The sequence below is a fragment of the Grus americana genome, chromosome 1 (assembly GCF_028858705.1).
Source record: "Grus americana isolate bGruAme1 chromosome 1, bGruAme1.mat, whole genome shotgun sequence".
Taxonomy (NCBI): domain Eukaryota; kingdom Metazoa; phylum Chordata; class Aves; order Gruiformes; family Gruidae; genus Grus; species Grus americana.
Window position 1 is genome coordinate 147,685,267 of NC_072852.1, and position 22,659 is coordinate 147,707,925.

At 42.8% G+C, this 22,659-nt stretch overlaps 1 protein-coding gene across 1 annotated transcript in view; it reads right to left on the reverse strand.

Moving 5' to 3' along the window:
* AFF3 (ALF transcription elongation factor 3) overlaps window positions 1–22,659 on the reverse strand; it is a 332,349-nt gene that overhangs the window by 112,371 nt on the left and 197,319 nt on the right. Inside the window, exon 7 of the mRNA XM_054813187.1 lies at window positions 18,651–18,702. Within this exon, the coding sequence (XP_054669162.1) occupies window positions 18,651–18,702 (52 nt within the window). The remainder of the gene's footprint in view (window positions 1–18,650; window positions 18,703–22,659) is intronic.

The window sequence follows — 22,659 nt, forward strand, 5'->3', positions numbered from 1 at the left end:
CACCCAGCTGCTAACTACTGCAACCATCTTGTAAAAAATAATAATCTGGAAGTCTAAATGATGTCTGATAATGCTTTCTGCCACCCTAAATCTTTCGAAGTGTTGAGTCATCTTGAGAAAAATGTCGACAATCATTTTTCACAAAGGCTCGAGCATGGACGGGGCTCTAACTAGAGTCTGGTGTGAGGGATTTAGAGCTGAGGGGAATTTTCTGACAAATAGTTCAGCCATCAAGAACAGTGGAGGACTGGCCAAAATGCTTGGCAGTTGCTAGATTTGAGAAATTCTGTTCCCTAAATAACTAAAAAATTTAATCTTTATGTAAAAGGATTAATTTCAACATTTCTGAAATGCTATGCTTTCATTTTCTTCTTTCAAAAATATTATTTCAAAATATGTTTGCATCTAGTGCTGTAATAAAGCTGCCCAAGCACTTTCTGGAGTGAGGTAAGCTAAATGAAAGGATTAGCCCTGAATGTATTTTTTCATTTTGCTGAGAAAATGAACACAAATAATTATTTTTTTTTTCAGTTGACCCATATGATTTTTTATTGTATCAAGCAAAGTATCAATTACCCACACTGATTCAGAAGTTAATTTAACTCCGTTTGCAAAGTACTTAAACTAGCCTTGGTTTGAGTTTCATCTGCATCCACAAAACATACTGGCTTCTTTCATTTTCTTCCCCACTCATTGGCTGTTAATTGAAGCTTTCTGCGAAATATTTTTTCTTCTGTTGTCAGCTGTCAGACTGCCATCAGTAGGAGCAAACTTCTGTACCACAGCATGTTGTAAGCAAGTGTTGGTATGAACCAAGCACGCAGGAAATGGATTCTTGGATTGTTAGACAACTGAAATTCAAGGATTTTTTTTGGGGGGGGGGGGGCGGGGCGGGGTTGGGTGCCAAAATCAAACTAGAATTAAGACCACTTGCTCAAAACTGCTCCATTATACAACTGGTTGGTTGGTCGGTATGTTTGAAATTTATGATTATCTGATACTGAGTTCCCAGGAACTGAATTCTACATAGCCTCCTACAGGATCTAACGACAGCCTCCACCTTTGAAAAAATGCCATTAAGCATCATTTAACTTGTTATTATTTGATGTCAGATCGAGAACAATCAAAACAATCATTATTATTTCAGAAGTACTTTTGGTTGTGGAAATAAAATATGCAGGACTTAATATTGACAGAGCTGTGGGTAATTATCTGTTTGATATTTAAGTAAGATTAAACCCTACGGATAATAATGTGTTAATTTAGTACAAATGCAAATAATTTGTAAGCAAATATTGTGTCTGTATTATGCAATATATATTTAAAAAGTGATATATATGAGAGATGACTCTTGACTTCTAAAGAATTCAATTTAGTAGTAGCTATGTTAATGATCCAAAAGTGGATCTTCTAAACTAAATATACTGGGTCAGTTTCATCATCAGTGTTGCTCTAGTAAAACCAGTTTCATCAGCAATTAATTTAGCTCAGTATATTACCTTGAAGGCAAATGATTTTTTACTGATAGAAAATACTTCAGATGTACATGGTTTATCAGGCACTTAAATATTTTTAGTGCACTGAAGACAGCAGAGATGGTTGATGAAAATACTGAATAAAACAGGCCAAATGTAGGAGACTGACAATAAAGACCTTTGAAATATGTAAATAACTTTCCAGAAGTTCTATAAACCTTTAGACTATCTCCAGCAGAGCCTTTATCAGTCTAAAGAAATAATTCTGTATTTTTCAGTGCACTGCTATCCTCACACTAACAGCAGAAAAGTTTTTACTGTTCCAAAGATGCAGCAAACAGCCTTCACTACGTATTTTTTTATAAATGTCTCATGCTTGAAGTCTATATGCAATTTAAAGCAGTGCCAGGGAAGAAGCGGGAGTGAACAAAAGGTCTGCCAGAATTTTCTTATCGATATTTTCTCCACCTCTTCCTCCTAGCTGATCACCAAAGCATAAGAACTGGCTCTCCTTATTACCAGGATCATTAACTACTATGGAATAGGACCCATCCTACCCGCACAGGTACCAATTTATTGTCAGGCTGTATTCTATCACACTATTTTCTAGTGAGAGATCTCTGCATGGGAGATTTCCCAACACCCTGTGATGTCGAAAGTGAACAAACCCGTGACTGTTCTCATTCAATGGGAAAGAAGAAACCGAGGCAAAGAGATTCACTGGTTTTTTCCAAAACCCCACTGTTCAATCAGATCCAGAACTGGGGAAGGAAACTCCAGGTCCCAACCGGGAACCCATCGACACTGCCTCAGATGTACCCGTGACCCAACATCTTACGCTCTTCAGTCTCTACTTCACCTTTAGAGCCTGTGCTAGGAGGAAATTTTAAGTGAAAGAAGGCCAAAGACAAGGTGGGAAGGTGAAGAGGTGCTGAAACGGTATCCTTCTGTGCACAACAATATCTCTTCTATCAGGCACAGCGGAGCTACCGGAGCAGAATATGTCAACGTTTGAGTCTGTAATTCTCTGGCAAACACGCATTCCGGCCTGAAATGGGGCAAGCGGGTTTTACGTAAATAATGCATTTATTCATCTGTAAAATGTTACAAATAAAAAATAAAATTGGACTGGACGATTTGAATTTCTTCCAGAAGAACCCATAACATCTGACCTATTTTGGTGTTTTAAATCAAAATTTGATTATTTTAAGCTATGTGTGAGAGATCATTCATTCCTAACAAGGATTTGTTATATTGCTTGTTTAGAGTAGGATTAAATAAACTTTTGTCATGCTGGGACTCCTAACTCTTGACTGCTATGCTCATGTAGTTATTAACTCCTAAGAGTCTTTGGTTTGGACTGTAATTGCTCCTTCCATTTGTTCTCGTGAGATCTGAAACTGCACTCAGAAGTACCCTTTAAATACTTGTTTTTTTGGTAGAGTTTTTCCCCCATCCTTGTAAAAGTCATGAGAACTCCCTGCTAATTATTCTCACGGGATATCAAAAAATACATTTCAGCAGATGTATGAGGCAGCATCAGCTAGATGCCTTCTGCACCCCAGCTTGGGACCATTGGGGCTGTGCCTGGGGCGACAACTGCAGGTGAGGTGATGCTGCCCGACCGCCTGTCAGCTGGGGAGGGGATCTGCTGCTGGCACAGTGCTCCGTGCACGGACCCCCGCGGCTCATTGACCGGGCAGGCGGGCACCCCCAAAATCAGCCAAAGCCGAGCACCGTGCTGAGGGGCGTACTTCATCACAGCGAGAAGGGGTGGGTGAAAATTGGCTTGGAGGGGTGCCTGTGCCCTGTGGGCTGCTTTGGGGTTTGGTGGCTTGGGGATGAGGGGGAGCAGTGCCCATGTCTTGCAACAGCCACCCTGCACGGGTTTTGGGGGTACTTTGGCTTCTGAAGCAGCTGAAATACCAAGTACGGAGACATTTCCCCGCAGCTCCGGCTCTAAGGCTGACGAAGGGTTAAACGGAGTGGAGCAGCAGGTGCCCTTCTCCAGCCGCCTGCAGCTCGGGGTCCATCCCTGAGGAGTGCCAGGGCAGCGCTCGGGGCTGGGGCAAGGGACACAGTCACGCGTGGCCCAAAGAGCAAGCGGCAACCACAACGGGGGCCTGAGGAGGTCGAAGACGTGGGTGAAAGCACACTGAAATCAGTGCCTAGCTATTTAACCACAATCATGGATATTTAGGACTGAAACCCAGGCCATAGCCCCATTTTGGGGGTTCAGGCACAAGCAGGGCTCTCCCGCAGCTTTGCTCCGACGTCACTCCCGAGGTGTGAACGCCCCCCGAAACCCGACAGCAAGAAGAGGCAGGCGAGCAGGGGCTGGCACACCCGGCGCAGCGTCACCCCTGCGCGCTGGCAGAGGGGCAGCAGTGATGTCGGTGCCAAGCTGCTCTCCCTCCTCCAAGGACTGAGCCTCATCAGCCGTGCGAAGATCGAAACCCGGGAAGGAATAAGGAGGAAAGTACTAGCGAGAGCGCACTTTATGTATTTTAATTATTAGCATCTTTGGTGCTCTTTGAAGATGGTGATGCTGCCGTATCGCATTAGCTCCCTGTATAGGTCATGAATGGGAGCTGCATACTGTGAGCATTAGAGCGTCAACGTCAAAGAGATTTAGGGGGGAAAACAGCATTATACACAATGAAAGATAAATAAATGCAGCCTGGGAGATTCAAGTATGTCTCTTCTTCAGAATGCTGATTAATGTTGCATCAAATCACAATAAAAATAGCCTCTAAGGCTCATTTTCCTATTTGTAAAAGGGTAATAATGATTAGCTTTACCAATATTCGTATCAGGCTTTGAGGGGGGTTGTGCGTTCAAAAGAAATACTGATGACCTGAGGAGGTCGTTCGATTGGGGATATTCTGCTGGACCGGCACCAAATCTCCTATGACAATTTCTGCCTAACAAATCATACAGCACAGAGTGGACTTTCATCTGTGCCAGCTTCAGGCGTATTTGAAATTACTTAAATGAATGTAATTGCAAAGTAATTTTATTCCACTGGTTTATAGCAGTTTCCATGCTCTGCCCAAGGCAAGACCGGGGAGCTCTTGAAGGACAGGAGGCTGCTGGGAGGGTTATATTTTGTCAGGTCTTCTCCACTTTTCTGCACCAGAGGACTCCCATCATCTCAGGAAACACCCCATCACGCAGGACCGCCACCATGAGCCCCACCACCAGGCAGCCAACCCCTAATTTACACCACTGGCACTTGGTCTCAGCACCTGATGAGGTGCTAACTATAGCACATCTGTGTGACATGACTATAGTCCTAGAGGTAATTTCCTACACCTTATTACCACATAATAATGGCCTCTTAACAACCAGGCTAATCAAGAATTAATGAGGCACTAAAACATTTTAAGGAACAATGAAGGATTTAAAAATTTCTCTTATGTGTTTTATTTAAAAAGCAATTCATTTAACAGTTACTGCCCTTACTTTGGAGTCATATAAAAAGTCTTGGTACTTTTCAAATGTATCAGCTGAAAGGTTTTATTCATTTATCAGTTATTTACTTATGTGGGGCTGCACATAACCACAGAATAGAAGGAACCCTAAAGGGAGCAGAGCCAGATTTGGGCCCTGTCTGTCTCCCTCATGTTTGTCCATCCTTCCGCTCAAGCTCTCCCCTGCTCTCACATGGGAAGCCTGTTTGTCCGACGGTGAAGCACAACACCGAAAATAGAACAAAGTCAGCCCAAATTAACTGCCAAAAGGGGGTTTCGCATTCTCTCTGGAAAGCTAGGACTGTCTTTTTTTTTTTTTTTTTTTTTTTTTTTCTCCAGGAAGGGAGGGTGCACTTTAATGGGACAACCATCCTTGATGGAAGTGTTTGAGAAACTCAGAGTGAAAGAAGTGGGGGCAAAAAAAGTAAGAATAATTTACACTAGTAAAGGATTTTATATCAGTGACTCAACACTGAATTAAAGCCTGAAAATATGTGCCTTTACCATCAATGTGGATGGGATAATCAGAACAAACACACATTCAAATTTGACTTATTTTTTAAAACTTCTCTGGTGAAAGGGTGGGGGGGATATATCCCGGTTTGCTGACAAAAATCCCCAAATAGATCATTCTGTGACAGATAACTGTTATGATTATTAATTCCACTGCTGACATTGAAATTAAACTGATTCCCAACATAATGGATGAGTAAATAGCACATCAGAAATTCTCTAATGCTCCCACATTTCCTAAGCAATCAAAAAAAGAACTCCCTCATTAAATAATACAGTGACAAAAAAGGCAATTTGATTAAATAAACCTATCTGCCAATCATGCTGAAAGTTATAAAAGGAAAGCATTTTGTAGCTAAGTAAAACTTTTCTCCGTATTAATCTCTCTCTCTCTCTTTTCTGTGATTCTTAAAAGAGAAGTACTGGAAAACTATGTGCCCCAAAGGAAGATCTGGGCAATACCTGGGCACCTGACAAAAGTTAGTCTTCATCCCACTGAATTACCATGAAGCGAAGATGACATGATGGAGGAATCAGGAGACAAAGGAGAAAGCAGCAGGCGACGAGGCGTACGCACTAATCCCGGAACCTGAGCTGCTGTGGGTATATTTGTGTACGCTTTGTTCCATGTATCTCTTTGTTTCTCTTCTGTTTTTCAGGAGACATGTTTTGTGCAGCAAAAGTGGAGAAGGGGAGGGCCAGCAGAGGTGGAAAGCAAGGTGAAGTGAGGTGAAGAAGCCTGCAGGTGATGAACCTGACAAAACCAGGGATGGGATGGCAGGAGAGCACTGGAAAGGCTGCAGCAAGAGAGAGAGAGGAGAGAAAGAAGAGCAGAAGGGGTGGTGGGCAGCATGGGATGGACAGCAGATAACAAGACAGGGAAAGAGAGATCTGAAATCATCCTGTGCATAGGGCCTGAGGTGGCTGAGGGTACCCGGAGAGCAGGCAGGGATGTGGGGGTGCAGAGGTGATCCCCCGGGTTTGTGCTCCCCGGGCTGCCTCTGCCTCTTCCACAGAGCCCCCGCTACCGAAGCAGCAAACACATATTCTCCTGGAGCAGCAAATGAGGCCAGCTGCATTCCAACAACGGTGGGGTTAATTTTTCATGCTATTTAATTTCACCAACTCTGTGGGCTGGGGAGAGGGGAAGAGTTGTGTAACACGGTGTGATGGGTGGAAAGTCTCTGAACGTCACCGTGTCTGGTGGCCAAAGATGGGAACGGGGCCTGGCGGCTCCCTCTCCTTGGCGTGGGGAGGCACCAGCTTCTCGGGACATCAAATACTTAATTAACCGAGCTGCAGAATTCTGGGATAAGATTCATGCAGTTGCTTCTGTGCTGGAAACCAAGAGTGTCAGCCTGTACCGCTCTGTTCTTGGTGAGTCTTTAAAGCTAATGCAACTCAGACAGAAGATGTTCTTTGAAAAGAACCAGAGATTTATTTGGATAAAACTCTGAGTGGATGACAAGTGCATGCAAAGAAATAAGATGAGATTTTAATTTTTCTCAAGTAGAAAAACATAAGCGGCTTGAGCAGAGGTATTTGCTTTCCAGCTAGGCACCAAGGCTTTTATGTTCTTCAGGGCACAGAAAGAGTTGTTCTTCTCATAGTGATTTCATAGCTCTGCAACATCATCGAGCCAAATGGGATCATGCTAAAGATGTACTTGGCCACTTCTGCTAGATAAAAATAAATCAAAATAATTTTAAAAGGAGGGCTGTTGCTTTTTATAATCTTTCCATGATGCCTGGAGAGGATGGTTATTAAGTCATCCACCTACTGTGGTCTTAAGGAAATATATGCAAGTTGGGAATAATATCGATATTTTAGGTCCTTCTACCAATCTAACCTTCACCATCCAGCTTTGTGCCCACCTCTCATTGTTTATGTATTATATATGTCTTTGTATTTGTATAGTCTTATGTGTTACATGTAATAATGAAACTCCTAAAATCCTATCTGGCTGGCAAGTCTTCTGTTACTATACATCTAATCTTCCCCTTTCTCTCTTTATTCCACTGTTTCTCAGGCTTCAGAGCTGGAAATTTGCTTCCTGACTCCTGGCTACTCAGCATCACTCACAGGAGGCTGCTGCGGGTGCTGCAGGGCTCCTTATGTCAGCATGCTTGCTGAAGAGTGGTATCGGCCAACCACTCTTAGACAGCAGTGAAACCTACGGGAAAGGCTCAGGGAGAGGTTTCTTTCTCTTGAATACAAAGCCTGAAAAAATACAGCTCTTCAGAGGAGGAAAGGACGCCCATCCTGAGTGACCGTCTGTCTCCCGGCCTCGGAGATGGACCGCTCGCTCCCCGGAGCGGCGCTGGGATTGCTGCGCTGCAGGACGCAATGGTCAGCGTGCTAGTGGCAGCCGTGGGGGACGGGGAGAAGAAGCAGACCTCTGCCCTGACAAACACAGGTTCCTCTTTTTTTTTCCCCTTGGTCTTTCCCTGTGCAGTCACTCTGTAGCAGGCCACTTTTTCGACACATGTAAGTCATCCTGCTTTACTGAGATTGCTCACAGTAATGTGTGGAGCTCATGGGGAAACATTTTTTAACTGAACTGGAGATGGGCAGCACAGCACAAACACAGGTCTAGGTACCCACAGGAACTCCTGCTCTTTCAAACAATAATGCTGAAAGAAGTCCTGCTGGAAAGCATCATGCTTATCTATAATTATTTGCAAGATCAGAACCTTACTCTGGGACAGAGGAAGAGCCCAGTGGTTTTTTAACAGTTTGTGGCAAAAGTCTTCATCCTTTCTTCCATGGAAGTCTACAGAAACTGCTGTAGCTTACAGCGACTGCAAGTACTAAACTTTGTGTCTCATATTACATTTATTGTATAAGTTATGGGGATTTTACAAGAGCAGCCACATGAATTTTTTTCTTAAGTCCAGCAGTTAAAAACAGTACAGACCAGAGTGATGAGAAATTATTTTTGAGGTTATGTTCTGTGATGTCCTGGTGTTCCCAGCCAGACCTTTTCCTTGCTCTTTGCTGTACTGGGCCTCCGTCTGAGCTACGTCAAGGCAGGTTGCCTGCCTGAGTTGCCTGCCTCATCTCCCTAGGGGACTTTAGGACAGAAGCCTCCCCTCCCGCCCCGCAAACATCAGCCATTATAAATGGCACAAAAATGGGTTATCAAACATGGTACAAAAGGGTAATTTGCTCATCCTTTGTCTGTATCCTGCTATTAAATACTTTTAAGAGATTATTTGTGCTGATTTGTCTGCTTTGCTTTGGTAGTAGGAAATCTGATGGCGAATGTACAGGATTTTCACCCATAATTGCACTAAACTCTAATACAATTAAATACTTAGTAAGTCCACATGCTTATCAGGTAACAGATCAGTTCTGTTTTAATTAAGTATACCTGATTTATCACACCTCCTGGAGTGTATCTCTGAAGAAATATGCCAAGAGATTCCTTCTCTCTGCCTGCAATTGCTTACAGTTTATGCCATGAAAGGGGGGATCGGCACAAATGAATCCTGACAAAATATCTCACAAAACTAATAAAAATCAGCATGCAGAAATGCCAGCTGTAATTGCACTATTTTGCCATAAAAGGTCTGTGGGCCAATCAAACCATGTTTTGGGGGTTTTTTTGTTTTGTTTTTGTTGGGTTTTTTTCTTGGAAAAACTTAGCTTTCATCTTTGTAAGTCAGTGGTACAGTTGCCTTGATTTTGGAATGATCTGTAAGTATAACCCTTTTGAATCTCAGGAACAATATACCTCATCCAAACCTTTGTCCTGATTCATCTCCAGTTTTGATAGCTTCGGTGTGTCATCCTGCTTGCTTGTCAAATCTATCATCAATTCTAAATTGCCAATAAATATATTCCACCTCTATTTTGGGAGATGAAGCTGGTCTGCATGCTAAACAAAGAACAGAATGCACAAAGCCGAGATACACACCGAGATATAATATTCTCCCTCTTAAAGTACTGCAGGTGAAATGATAATGTGGAAATATTCTTACCCTGAGGAAGGCAGACTCCAGTTGTAGCTTAGCAAATCAAAGACCAGAAAACTTGCTTGCAATAGCATCCTAACAAATCCAAAAAGTTATTTTTTCCCCTAGTTAAAAAAAAAATTCCACACTCTGACATTTAATCCAAATCCAGAGATTAAGGCAGAAGAACTTCAATAATTTGTTTAGTTAGCTATGAAAAGTAATTTGTCATGAAACTGTCAGCTTGCTACTATAAAGGTTTAAAAAAATCGGCTATTCATGGCTGAACAGTGGGACTTTTCCACACAGGAAAATTCATCATCATTTCAGCTTTCAGTATCTTTTGGTATTTTTCATGGCAAATAAAAAGTTGTCCACCAAGCTTGAAAAATCTCTTTTTTTTTTTTTTTGAGTTGGTCACTCTGTAGGAGAAACAGACACTTCTTTAGATTCTCTTAATTTGATCTTCATAGTTGTAAAATAAGTTAAAAGCAAAATGAAGGAGCTTCTCATTCAAAACCTCACTTTCTTGTCATTAGAAAAATGTATCTGTGTACCAACAAAGCAGAAAACTAAGGCACTTCAAATTCCAAAATCTTTCCATTCCTGGACGAGCTTTAGTGTTCAAATGTTAATAGGATGCCTGCATTTTAAAAAAAAAAAAAAACACCAAAAAAACGAACCAAAAAACTTGGCCTGTATTCAGGCTCAAGAGTCTGTGAAACAGACTTTTTCCATACTATGACCTCAGTCTTAGGGTTTCTCTTTTGCAAAATGTTAGTTATTTTTCTTGGCAGGTGGCCAGAACCCTGTATCTCTCCTGCTCCCCCTCTCGCCCTCCTCCTCTCCCCACCCTCCAGTTGCACGCACACCTCTTGTCTTTCCATCATCCGGCGATTCAGCCCCGGGACGAGGTAACCCCCCGCCCTTTGGCTGACGGGACATGGTGATGGTGTGGGGAAAAAAAAAATCAGGTTATGAGAGCCGGGAAGTATCAAACACTCCCGGTAGCCTTTCTCTTCTTTTGGACTCATTTTATTTTGTTTCCCTGCCTGGAATCCCTCGGCGAAGCCAGGAGCCCCCTCCCACCCAGCAGCGGTGGTGCCCCCGCCGAACATCAGCCCCGGGAGGGTTTCAAGTTGCAGCGGCATCTGCCCAAGGCAGAGGATTTCCAAAACACGTTACCCAGGCAACCAGGAATTTTAGCCCGGCAAAAACACCGCCACGCACATCGCGACTCCAACGTGCGAGTCGCTGAACTGCCATTTATCATCTTCTTCAGAGAAAAAATACGGAGCGGGGTCGATGGTGCCTGCCTTCCTGGCGGCATTTCCAGTGAAATAGTCTTCTTCCCAGGTATTCGCATCTCCTGATTTTCCTGGCAACCCCTCTTTAACCACCGTATTCAGAGCTAATATATAATACATTCAAAATTCCCAATTAGTCCCTTACAAATGACAAAGTCCAAGGAAAACAGTGCCTAAGAGAAAAATAATACGCTTTCAGTGCAATACAGGAAAACATCTCCTCAAGCATGACAATATTTTAGCCAGTTAAATCGGTCAGTTTTCTTCTAAGTGATGCTAAATGTTACAGAAACAGTTTTTACTTGGTATAAAATTAGAAATAATGCCCAGCACTATAGTAAGTTTTCCAGCGGGACAAAAGCTGCTGTTTCGAAGCGAGGGGCTCTCTGGCATTAAACCACCTTCCCCTTTGGCTTTGAGTCAAGGGTGGCATCCATACGAGGGCAGCTTCCCGTGGCTAATTATTTTTCTCTCCGGTGTGCAGCGTACAGGTGGATAGTAAAGGTGAAAATGAGAGGGCCTGGATCAAGACGCCTTTATAAATAAAATTCTGCGCTGAGCCCCGCAGCGCTAAGGGCGGTTATCTCAAGCTATTGGCTGTATCTGGTAAAAGAGAGGGCTAGCATTTAAAAATAGGACAGCGAAGGCCCTATCTCACCGCATGTAAGTCAATCACAAAACTTCCCCAGACCTCAGTGATGCTTTTATTTAGCATTCATCTATCCCCGTTCCTGTTGACATGTCAGACAAAGCTTTTGTTTTGTCTGACTCAAACTCCACGGAAGCTAAATTTTGTCCCAGGAAAACCACAGCTGCAATTAAGGTCAGATTGGACTTTGAAGTGTTTTCTTTCTAAACCAAACAAATAAGCCCCATCTCATCTGCTTTCATGGACATCATGGTTTTAAGATCTTTTTATATGACTTTATATGGTTTTAAATATTTTTTACTTGTATCATCTTTGACTGCTATGCATCTATAATTTTTACATGGCAAAAAAAATCAACAATGATACAAATCCATTCTTCCTCTGTAACTTTGCTAAACCTCAGAGACAGATTCAGTAAGAGCTGTGTGAACAACTGTCTTCCAAGAAAATGTCTTTATAGCATTTGAAGAAAATAGATTTGTTGGTATCAACTTACAATAGTTTTTTGTGAACTATCAGTGGCATTGTACACCACAAATCCAAAAAATCTGTGCTCAGAAAAGGTCAGGAATTGGCAGAAAAGGTTCATACCAGCATTGTGACAATACCGCAGTGGCTCTGATGCATCCCATAGGTGAAATCACTTTGTTTCTTGGAGTGGGAAGTTATGGTGGAATTGTATTTTTTAATGGTCTGTATATTTAATACATAGAGGAATGCTCTGCACATGGGCTGAGGGTAATTCTTCAGGGGAAAGGGCAGAAAAAAGAACTTTTTCATGGGAATTTGAGAACTGAGGTGTGTGTTTTAAAATTTTAGCTGTTCTTGTTGGACTGGCTGAGCAGAGTGACAGTCTGGCAGTGTTCGGGGTTAGCTCTGCGAGCCGAGGCTCAAGTAAACAGGTGGAATGGTGCAATGAAGCCAGCCTTCTTCTTCTGCCAGCGACTTGGTTCATGGATAAACACCAGACTTTCACTTCTGCAGTTTTCAAGACCTCCATCGCTCTGAAAAACACTGCCTTCATTCATCATAGTAAGGTTTTTTTTCTTCTTCTTTTTTTTTTTTTTTTAGCATGGATGGCAAGACTTCTCTCAGAAACATTACAGACGTACATTAAAAGCCATCGATGCACTGGGGTTTTCAGAAACAATATATCTCAAAAATTAACTTAAAGGATGTCATTTCGTATTGTCTACCATCCCTTGGAAGTGGTGTTTCTGGGCAGAGGAGGGTCATCTGTGGCTCATGAGCAGGTTTATATGCTCATAACAGCCCTAAGTAGAGCCCGTGCAGTTACTAAAAGAGGTGTCACCAAATCACTGGCCAACGTGTCTGCTGCAGATGTCCTCGCCCTCTAAAATGCTTGAGCTGTGAAAGACTATTTGGAAAGTTGCCCTGGTACCTTAATCTGAAAGCTGAAAGTGGATTATAACCCATAAAAGTTTGGGCATTACTCTTCTTGGAATAGATGTCCACAGTTGCATGGATTTCACCCTTTCAATTGTCCTCCAGACGCATCTGTTAGCTATTTTCTGGTTCAATTGACTTGACCCATCATGGTCCTTTTGGCAAGGACCATGCAAACAAACAGAAGGACATCGAGGATGTACTGCTGGAGGGTTTTCTTCCTCTGCAGCTTGCACGCTTTGCCCCTTCCCTATTTCCATCCCTCCTTCAAGTTCAGCGAGACAAAAGCCAAATCCTTCTAATTTAAATTGGGTGACTGCCTGCCCCAAGATTGAAACTCTGGGGGAAGGATGGGGGTGTGGTGATGGGGGGGGCGCTGCCCGTGCTCACCAGGTCTGTGGGCACCTGGGAGAAGCAGCAGCTCCCGCTCTCCTCCCTACACCTGGCACCCCTCAGGACATTTACCACTCACTACCCACGTCCGTCTTTGAAAACTTAAACTACCGCTCATTTCCTTTACTCTTCTGGGTGAGTAATCCTTAGCCAATTTTACAGAACATTACATTTTTCAACACTTTGTACAAATACTAATGAGATAGTCTTCATGGTGGTCTAATTATTATTTTTGATGGGGGAAAGCCAAGGCTAACTTTAAATAACTTGCACCAGGCCTTTTGGTGAAGTGAGGTGGGACTAAGGCTCCTCGTCCAACTCTGGTGCTCAATCAGGTTGCAGTTGCTGCCTGAGACACTTAAGGTCAAGACCACACGTCAGCCAGATGTGAGGGGCCAAGCTCCCTGGGCGCTAAGAGCAGGACGGTGCGTTGGCAGCACTCGCTCAATCTGATCTCCTGTGTTTGAGACTGGTTCTCTCTGTTCTCCGGAGGCACCTGGTAACCCCTTTGCCTCAGTCCTCCCATCTGCAGAAGGGGAAACCAGCAGGAGTTTTTGGCTGTTGAATAACTATTTGTGAGTCGCTCTGAAGATACAAGGTGCAAGACAGAAGAGAGGAAGAAAAGGCAAGAAACCAACAGAGCGCTGCTCACGCCAATACAGACATAGGTCACATCAAGCAAGAACAACAGTGACAGTGCTCCGAGTACCCATTTCCTATTTCCTCCCTCGAGGAGAATCAGGGTGATGAGAACGATTAGCAGCTGCTGGATGAGCAAGAGACTGTAGCACTAATCTCTGCAAATGGGCAGCTTGGAAGCTGCTGAATTTAGTCCTGTTAATGAAGATCCCTCCGAGCAAACTGTTCTCCAAGTGATGCTGGGGACTGGTGCAGGGAAGGAACAGAGCCAACATCTATTTCTGCCTGGCAAAAGCAAACAAGCAAACACACACACCGAGATCGCTGTGATTCTCAGAGAGTATCAGCAAAGGACAAAACTTGCATAACTGCCATAAATTATAAAAGCCTCCCTCAATCTTGGTTAATTCTCTTGTAAAAAGGGAGGGAAAAATCTGGAGCAGCTCAGCATGAAAACAATTGTGGGAGGGATAATAAAGAGACAGCACCGAGGTATCTAGTTGCTAGCCCTGATATCATTAAGTAAGTGCACTAGAAATGTCGAGGTAAATGCATAGCAGTGAATCACAGTCAGGCATGATTAACCTTGGGTAGTCTGAACTGGAAATCATTTACAAACACAAAGGTACTGAAGAACATCACAACAGACAGTACATCGAAAGTCATCCCAAGAGCGGGAGTCTTGCTGAGCACTTTGTGTATTGTGCCATTTTTGAATTATTGTCATATTTTGCACGTGGGAGGATGGAAGATCGCAGACCCCTGGCTCAGGGAGGAGTTTCTATGGCACTGCAAGGTCCTCTGAAACACATGCACTGGTTGGAATCACTTTTCCTTGCACAGAAGTTTTATAAAAATAAAAGTTCTAATTGCAACATTCCAAGGTTTACTGAAAGGATCCAGTTTTTGCCAAAGAAAGACTAAAATCCTGTATCTGAAAATATTAAAGAAAAAAAGACCACTCTTTCGTCATCCCTCCCCCACTCCTTAATACAGCCCTTCAGACTATAACTGGTAAAACCAGGGGGAGAAAGGATTTTAATAAAAATTAGGTGTTTTTAACAAAATCTGCGCAAGTTTTCTGATCATTGAAAATCGAACCTTTTATCACAAAACTTAAAGAACACAACATTGCTGGATATTTCTGAACAGTTCTAAAAGTTTAGAAATGCTCAGCAAAGCTGTAACCAGATGACCCATAGAGAGTTATATATATTAAGAGTACAACAACAAAAACCCCCTTCAAATCCAGAATTCTCGTGGCTTTAAAAGCAGTCAATTACAAGGAACATGAATCAACCGGGGAAAACTCCAGACAGCTTAACACCTTTGTATTGTTTGCATCTTTTACTGCAATTCTTCAGTGCCAGCTCAGGTGATTATTGTGCAGGCTGAGGCGGTGAAGGCCATAGGAATATCATGCAAAAGGATCCGGCTCCGTTCAGATTTCCTCACCGCTTTCGCATCATTCTCATTCTCCTGCATCCATCTCAGTTATCTCTAGCATTGTTATAACTGCCCTTATTTATCTGCCTCATTAGGGTGTTGCATCAATTAACGTGTATCATCTAATGCTTACCAGTTTTTTAATGTTTAACATTATTATCAGTGGAGAGCTATGTCGTACCGAGTCTATCTAGGGAGTTAATGCATAGAGGAACCGCCACCCCCCCCGTGCGTAACGCTATGCAGAATGATGCATTTACTGTACCCAAACCCCTCCAAACAGACCACCACACGTCCTGCACTCTAGGTTTCTATATTCTCGGAGGATATAGGTAGCACCTTTGGCCCCAGGGCTCCAGGTCGCAGCGTAATACCTGTTTTTGAGGACTTGAAGCCCAGTGGACAATGCAGGAGGAATGTCTTGAGGGAAGACTTCATGTAAATGCTCGGTTTACAAGCCCCTCACTGCCTGATTCAGGAGGGCAATCAACCTGTCCTTTGAAGCTGCATAAATAATGTTTGGATGGAGGCAGTAAATCTGCACCAAGGATGAATTAACTGCCATAGAGTCATATAAGCTTGGCTTGAGTGTGTGGCTTGTAACATGCCTGAGGAAAATAAAAAAGACATTTGCAAGAAAGAAACATTAATTTGCTCCACCCCGTCTTTTCTGTTATTTTTATCTAGGCCAACGTGACTTGCTTTGTGGGTTTTTTTTGTTGCTGTTTGTTCCATTTGCACAAGGAAACACTGATTCACAGTGAAATGAATCCATAGTTTCTCCTGGTCAGGCCTGAACGTGCCACCTCTCCTCCTGCATCAATGCTGCTCCTCTTCAGCACCCCTGTCAGGAGATGCCAGCCCAACTCCTTTGACACTTTTGGGGGAGCGACACCTCGCAAGAGGATTTTTTTACTCACGGGCACACCCGTTTTGTGCCCCCTCACACACCCCCACTGGCTCCCTGCCTCAGGTCTGGGCACTGCCGGGGCACTCAGCCAGCTGTGCAATGGCACGGTCTTCCCCACGTATGCAGGGGAAGAGCACGTCCATTACTGTAGACAGACCCAGGCACACGCGCTCACGCATCCACGTGTACGTGTGCACTGGGGGTCCTTCTGGTTGTGCATCTTGTGCACGGGTGTGAGCTGCGACATCCCCAAAAGAACAGAGATAGTCTGTATTGATGACTGCCTGAGAAACAGGGATACAAGTCTGTCCTAGAAGAAGGTGGAAATGAGGAGAAACACAGGGAAAGCCTACTGAAGGTAGCAGAAAGAGAACTGGGAGGTCAGTGTGCACCGACACATCGACATGAGTTAATCTACTTCACTGTAACGCTCAGGTGTCCAGCCCCATATTCAACAATACGTACATTTTAGTGTACTAATACCTTTTGCTCATATCACTCTCCTTTCTCGTTTCCAGTGTTTGACCTCCGTTTTTCTCTTCCAGTGGTCTCAGTTTTGTACTTCTTTCTGAAAATCTAGCATTTGCAGTTCCTCTTCCTCCTCCTTAGCTGTATCCCTCTCATTTTCTTCCTCCTCTGTTGGCACAGCACTTGCCGGTTTCCTTCCTCTCATCTCCTCCTTTCTCTCCTGCCTACTCTTCCACACAAATAATTTCTCTAACTAGGGGAGGCCTCTGCTTCTTGAACACAGTCATTTATCAGTGGTAACCAGTCGTTTCTACTTCTAAAAATTGCTCTGGGAACCACTATCTGCTGTAGGGTAACCTTAGCATATACCAACAATTTAAAGATAAGCACTATAAATATACTATATCTAGCAGACAGCACAGTTCCAGAAGGTTGTACTAAAATCTCTTATTAGGCAAGCAACTTTTCACACCTAACCAGATTCAGAAGTCTGCTGTATCTAATACAGCACACTGTATGACACAGTATGTAGTCTCAAACCAAAACCATAAACATATTGGGGCGTATCTCTGAACTAATTTTCCAGGTTCAGAGATACCCCTGTTGCGGGTTCAGAGATTTTATGGGATTTTAATCCGATGAAGGAGAAGAAAGGAAAGTAAAGAATATTCCTCATGAATAAAATACCATCTAACTAGAAAAACCACTTTGGAGGACAGCTTATGTTTTACATATTGTTAAATATCAGCAAAAATAAATGTGTTCATTTCTCCAAAATACCTCCAGATGGCATTAAAACCCTTCTTCTTTTGGTCTTTATTGCGATATTATTTTTTAAAATGATAATTATTGGAATCGTTCTATTAACCATTCCCAGCAATCATACTATCAGAAGGCATAAGGCTGCTAATGCTTAATTCAGTTAATAAGTTTGGCTAAATATGCTCACATACTGTAATTACATTCCACAACACAATCTGCAGGACAAGCCATTTCTTACACCATGTCAAATCCTTTTCTAGATTCATTTCCAGAAGATTTTTAATGCGTATTTGCAGCAGAAATCAAAACATCCCACAATAAATCACCGTTATTGTACCTCCTTCTGTGACTACTTTTGGCCATGTAACAAATGGTGACACCTTGCAAGATTTACACCATATAATGCTCTGAATTTAAATAACAGGAATCAGAAAACATAAATTATGGGCAAGATGCACTCTAAAATTCACATGACTGACTGTTACAAGAACTTCCCTCCCTCAAATGGGATTAAAAAGGTGAATGGTTTTGCAGAAATTCATAATGCTCCTGCCTGGTAGTTATTAAAGGAATTCACTTATCTAGCTCAGTTTGGGAGACTGATGCTATTTATTTTTTTTTTTTTTAAACTTGCAGCCCATCTGTTTCATAGGCTGGTTTATGTTGGCAAAACAATTCAGTCCTTTGTATACTACAGTTAAAAATGGTAAAAGCTTCTATTGTTGCACTAGAGTGAAGGTGAACACTGATATATTACAAGTGCCTGTTCCTATCTATTTCTTGACTTCTTTTGTTAATTCAAAAACATCAACAAAATCGTGAGAGACCAGAGATAGCTGTAATTGGATTTCAAGTAATTCAGAGGTGAAGCTGCAGACTGCAGTCTTTTAAAATTACATCAGTACATCAAAGGCATAGGTGACATGATGTTTTTTAGCAAGTGTGACAAACTCCGGCAGCATTAAGGTAATGTTGAAACCAGGTTGTAAAGGCCAGGCTCGCACACCCACAAAAATTATCTCATATCTATTCAGCGTGATATGGAGCCATTTCACTTGCAAAGATCTCTGACTTACTAGCATGCAAAAGTTCTAAGAATAATTAATGTTTTGTCATTTTCTAAAAAGCCATTTTAAGAAAAGCGTCAGTGAAAGAGCTTTATCGTAATGAAAACAAACAAATTCTATTTTGCCCAACAAATCTGATAAAAACACAGCTGCCTTCTCCAATCTTAAATGCAGAAGTGACTTACGATGTACAGGTTGCGCTTTGCTCTGGACTCTTTGGCTCTACATCACTTTTCCCTTTAAAAGAGAAGAAGAAAATGACATCAGAAATGGGTAAATATGGAAACTGCTCAGATGTGACACGTCAACACTTTATTCATTGCTAACACTGACCACTCTTGCCGCACGTGCAGATGGCTGCCGAGGCAATCACAGGGCTGCGGGGCACTGCTGGAGCGTTTGCAAGCTGGGACTCAACCCTGACTTGACTTTTCTTGTCACTGCCACATGTATTCTGGAAATGTCAGGCAAGGAAACTCCGCAAGAAAGGCTGCTTAGAGGACACAGGCTTTGCCGGGGATAGCAGACCTTGGAGCAATTGAAAGGATTTCTCTAGGGCCCTACAGCTCTGCTATTGAGAGTGTGCCCCATCCAACATGCACATGCTCCGAAACCCTGCTCCAGGAACAGTAATTATTCCATTCAAAGCAAAACAGCATCAGCAGGAGCTACTGAGGACACAGTTCTGCCAGTGGATGTTTTGGTTCACAATCATTTTGACAGATTAAGGATCCAACCTTCAGCTCCTCTAAGTGGGGGCTGGGGAAGCCCTCTTTGCTATGTTGTATATTTTGGCTTAGGCACTTAGCCCCAGGAGAAGTCAGGTACCCAAGTGCTTGAGAAGTATCGGAGGCCCAAGGGATGCCTCTTCACATTTCCTTATGACTCACATGGGTCCTGGCATAGGATGTTGGCTTGTGATGATCCCCTTCTTAAGTCCCAAACCATCTATCTGCCCAACACAACTTAGTTACATGGCACAGACACCAGGGAAGCAGGCTGCTAGCTGATGGGGTGGTACTGCTTCTGCTAAGTCAGGCCAAGTCCTTCTCCCTCCTTTCTCCATCACCTCTCCCCCGCAAAAAAAAAAAAAATAAGGCTGACGTTGTTTGCTGTAATTATTGCTCTCTGAGTAATCTGAAAGAGCTGCACTTCAGTGTAAGATTTTTGTTTAGCTCTACCATGGATGTACAGGGTATCCCACTTCACTTGAATCACCTTGAACTTGAATTCTGGACTTAGCGACTGTGCAGCTGCTGCTCCTCTTGTGTGTTGCTGGATGCTAATCGCTGTCTACACATGAGTTTATGTTGCCTAGCAGACAAGGAGGCGCAGAGGTTGAGTGTGACTGGTTTACTGATGGATGTGTTTTTCTCCATTACATTTAATGAGCTTTGTTAAACCAAAATCCACCTGTGCCTTCTGAAAAAAAAAATGTGAGAAGTGCTTATTTTGGTCAGGCTATTTCAGTGTTGTCTGATTTTCTGCTCATTGACTTGAGCTGAGTAGGTTTTGGATCAGCCCTCAACCTATTCCATGCACATGAGCATTACGTATCATCTCTTTTCTGCTGACAAAGTCCTCACCCTCAGTTTCCACACAGTGTTGGGGTGCCAGCAATAGCTGTAAGGGGCACCCCTGGAAAACTTGCTGTTGCCTTCAGAAGAGGCAGGGTTTTGCTACCAATGTCCTTCCAGTGCTGTACAGAAGCAAGCTGAAGGATTTACTCTAGACAGCGACCTTCTGGAAGTGGGTTTCTTCTAGAGGAGGTTCTGGGTATTGCAAACACCTTGCTGTGGTGCTTTCAGATCTCATCCGCCTCTCTGGAAGGGTTTGTGTCTACCCAGCTTGGGCATCTAAACTTTAGTGAACAGGATGAGGGAAGCTCTGGATGACTTCAGAAACACCGATGCCTCTCTGTGGACCTCTAGGGAAGCTGAGCACTTACGTAGAAGGACAGCTAAAGGCACCTAAAATTTCGACACAAGTAGGGACATCCACACAGCATGGAATATATCCACTTCATAATCTCTAGGTCAATTTTCACTTTTAGCAGAGACCTCAGAAAGTATATCCAGATGATGAACTTGCTGGCTAGAAACCTGTTGGTACAGTATACGTTTGTCAGCCTTAGGGTGCCTGGAGCTCATCTGCATTATGGTAATTTGGAACAAGAAACAACAGTAACAGTTGGCATATATTAAAAGATTTTCTATTTGTAACTTAGGCTTTTTCTAAGTGATGAATTATTACCATGAACACTGGTTTGTTTGAGTGTGAGAGGGAATATGGATTCCTGAGTGTTTTGCCAGCAGAGTTCACATCAGTTCTACTTTCAGCAATGTATGTTAATGCAGCAACAAGGGAAACAGCATAAGTACTGTGAGGAGAGAGAAAAGGGAATCTCTGTGATTTAGCCAAACTGGATATTAATGAATTACCCTACAGTAAGCATTTGCAGCTGCTTTTATGCTAATCGTCACTTAACATACTTTTGTGTGGAGGGGGAGGATGAAGCCTGTACAGATGGTAGAAGCACATCAGTCCAGCCTATCAGAGTAGAAAATCTGGCCATTAATGCTTTATCAGTTCTTACCAACTTTGCTCTCACTTGACTGAATCATAGAAAGTTTAAAAATGTGTATAGACTAAGCATAGTTGAATGTCACAGATACAGTATGGATAAGATTTTTGGATAAGCATATATAAAAGGGAATTACTTGTCAGAACAGCTTGGTTTTTTCACACTCACTCTTGGCCAGACTAATATTTGTTTTCCATTTTCCATGTAACCTGCCAAATCCTTGCAGGTACCATTGTGGGAGGCTGGCATTTGCCAAATCCTCTCCAGCTCTGGCTTCTTATGGGGAAATTTGTGTCTTCCTCTGTTGGGTTTTTTTTTTTTTTAGTCTTTTTGGAATTGACGAAGAATATGCTATCCACTTCACTATGGGACTGCTGTTAGCACACTTTATTTCAGGTGCTAAGCACTCTGTACGTCTCCCAAAACTGGTGTGGATGCGTGCGTGTGTGTGTGTCTGTGTGTTGGTGTGTGTATGCATACACACGCCTCCAGAAACACATGGTGGAAACCATCAGTCCTCAGTTCCTTAGCCACAGAGCTAGGTGTTCTTTGCTAGTTTCTACCTCATCTCACACAACTCCTTTCCTAATCTTTTTAGATACAACCAGAGGAGACGTGTCCAGATTTGTCCCATTTCAAAATAAATTTCAAATGAACTTTAGTAGGATTTTCCCATTGAATAGTGGGTGGCCAGAGGAGTTCTCTCCTCTGAGTTGGAATCTGGGTGAATCACTCAACCTAACCAGGCCAAGTTTCCCTTTCTGGGTAACAGGATTAATAATATTTATTGTAACAGAGCAGTATAACTTCAGCTACTATGGGGTTTTAAATGCTTTGATTTCCTTGTGGGGGAAGAATGAGAGAGATGCAAATGTTATCCATGAGAAAGACAACGTTTGCAGCTGGAGTAAAACCATTGCAAATGACAGGCTCAAAAGCCACTCCAAAGAAGACATGGTGCAATGGGAAATAACAGCTAATTGGGACTCTGAAGATGTGCATTTGGATAACACAGTACATAGACCATTAGATTTCTTTTCTACATAGAGTCATTGGCTAGCATTTCCTCACATCTGAATCATTTTTTTCCCGAATTTCCTTTGAGTTTGATGTACAGGACTGGTAAGGTCTATGTCTCATTCTAACCGTGTCTTATTCGATGTCTTATTCCACCACCTCGACAGGAATCCTCATGGATACAGGTCTCAAAGGTAGTCAAATTCCCTTTGCAATGTTAGGAAAAGTGTCTGGGTGTCTGACAGTGACCCTAACTTTTGCCACCAATGAAAATGTTTCCGCATGGGTTCAGGTGTTCTTTGGTTTGGTTGCCATCAGCCAGGCAGTACCAAGTGCAGCTCCAGCCCAGCTGTAAATGTATGCTGATTTTGCTGAGCAGGATGAATGAGATAAGAAGAAGCTGGAGGTACTGTGGTGTGGGAGTAACTGGAAGTAAAGTGAGGTCGGAGACCACTGGAGTAAGGAGCAGAAGAAAGTTGTAAGGAGGTAGGACTGACTTCCTAATCCACGGGAAAGCAGGTTGCATTAGATCTGCAGAACAACCTATTTTATTCAAGTGTTGAAAGAAGGAAATACTCAAAATGAAACTATGA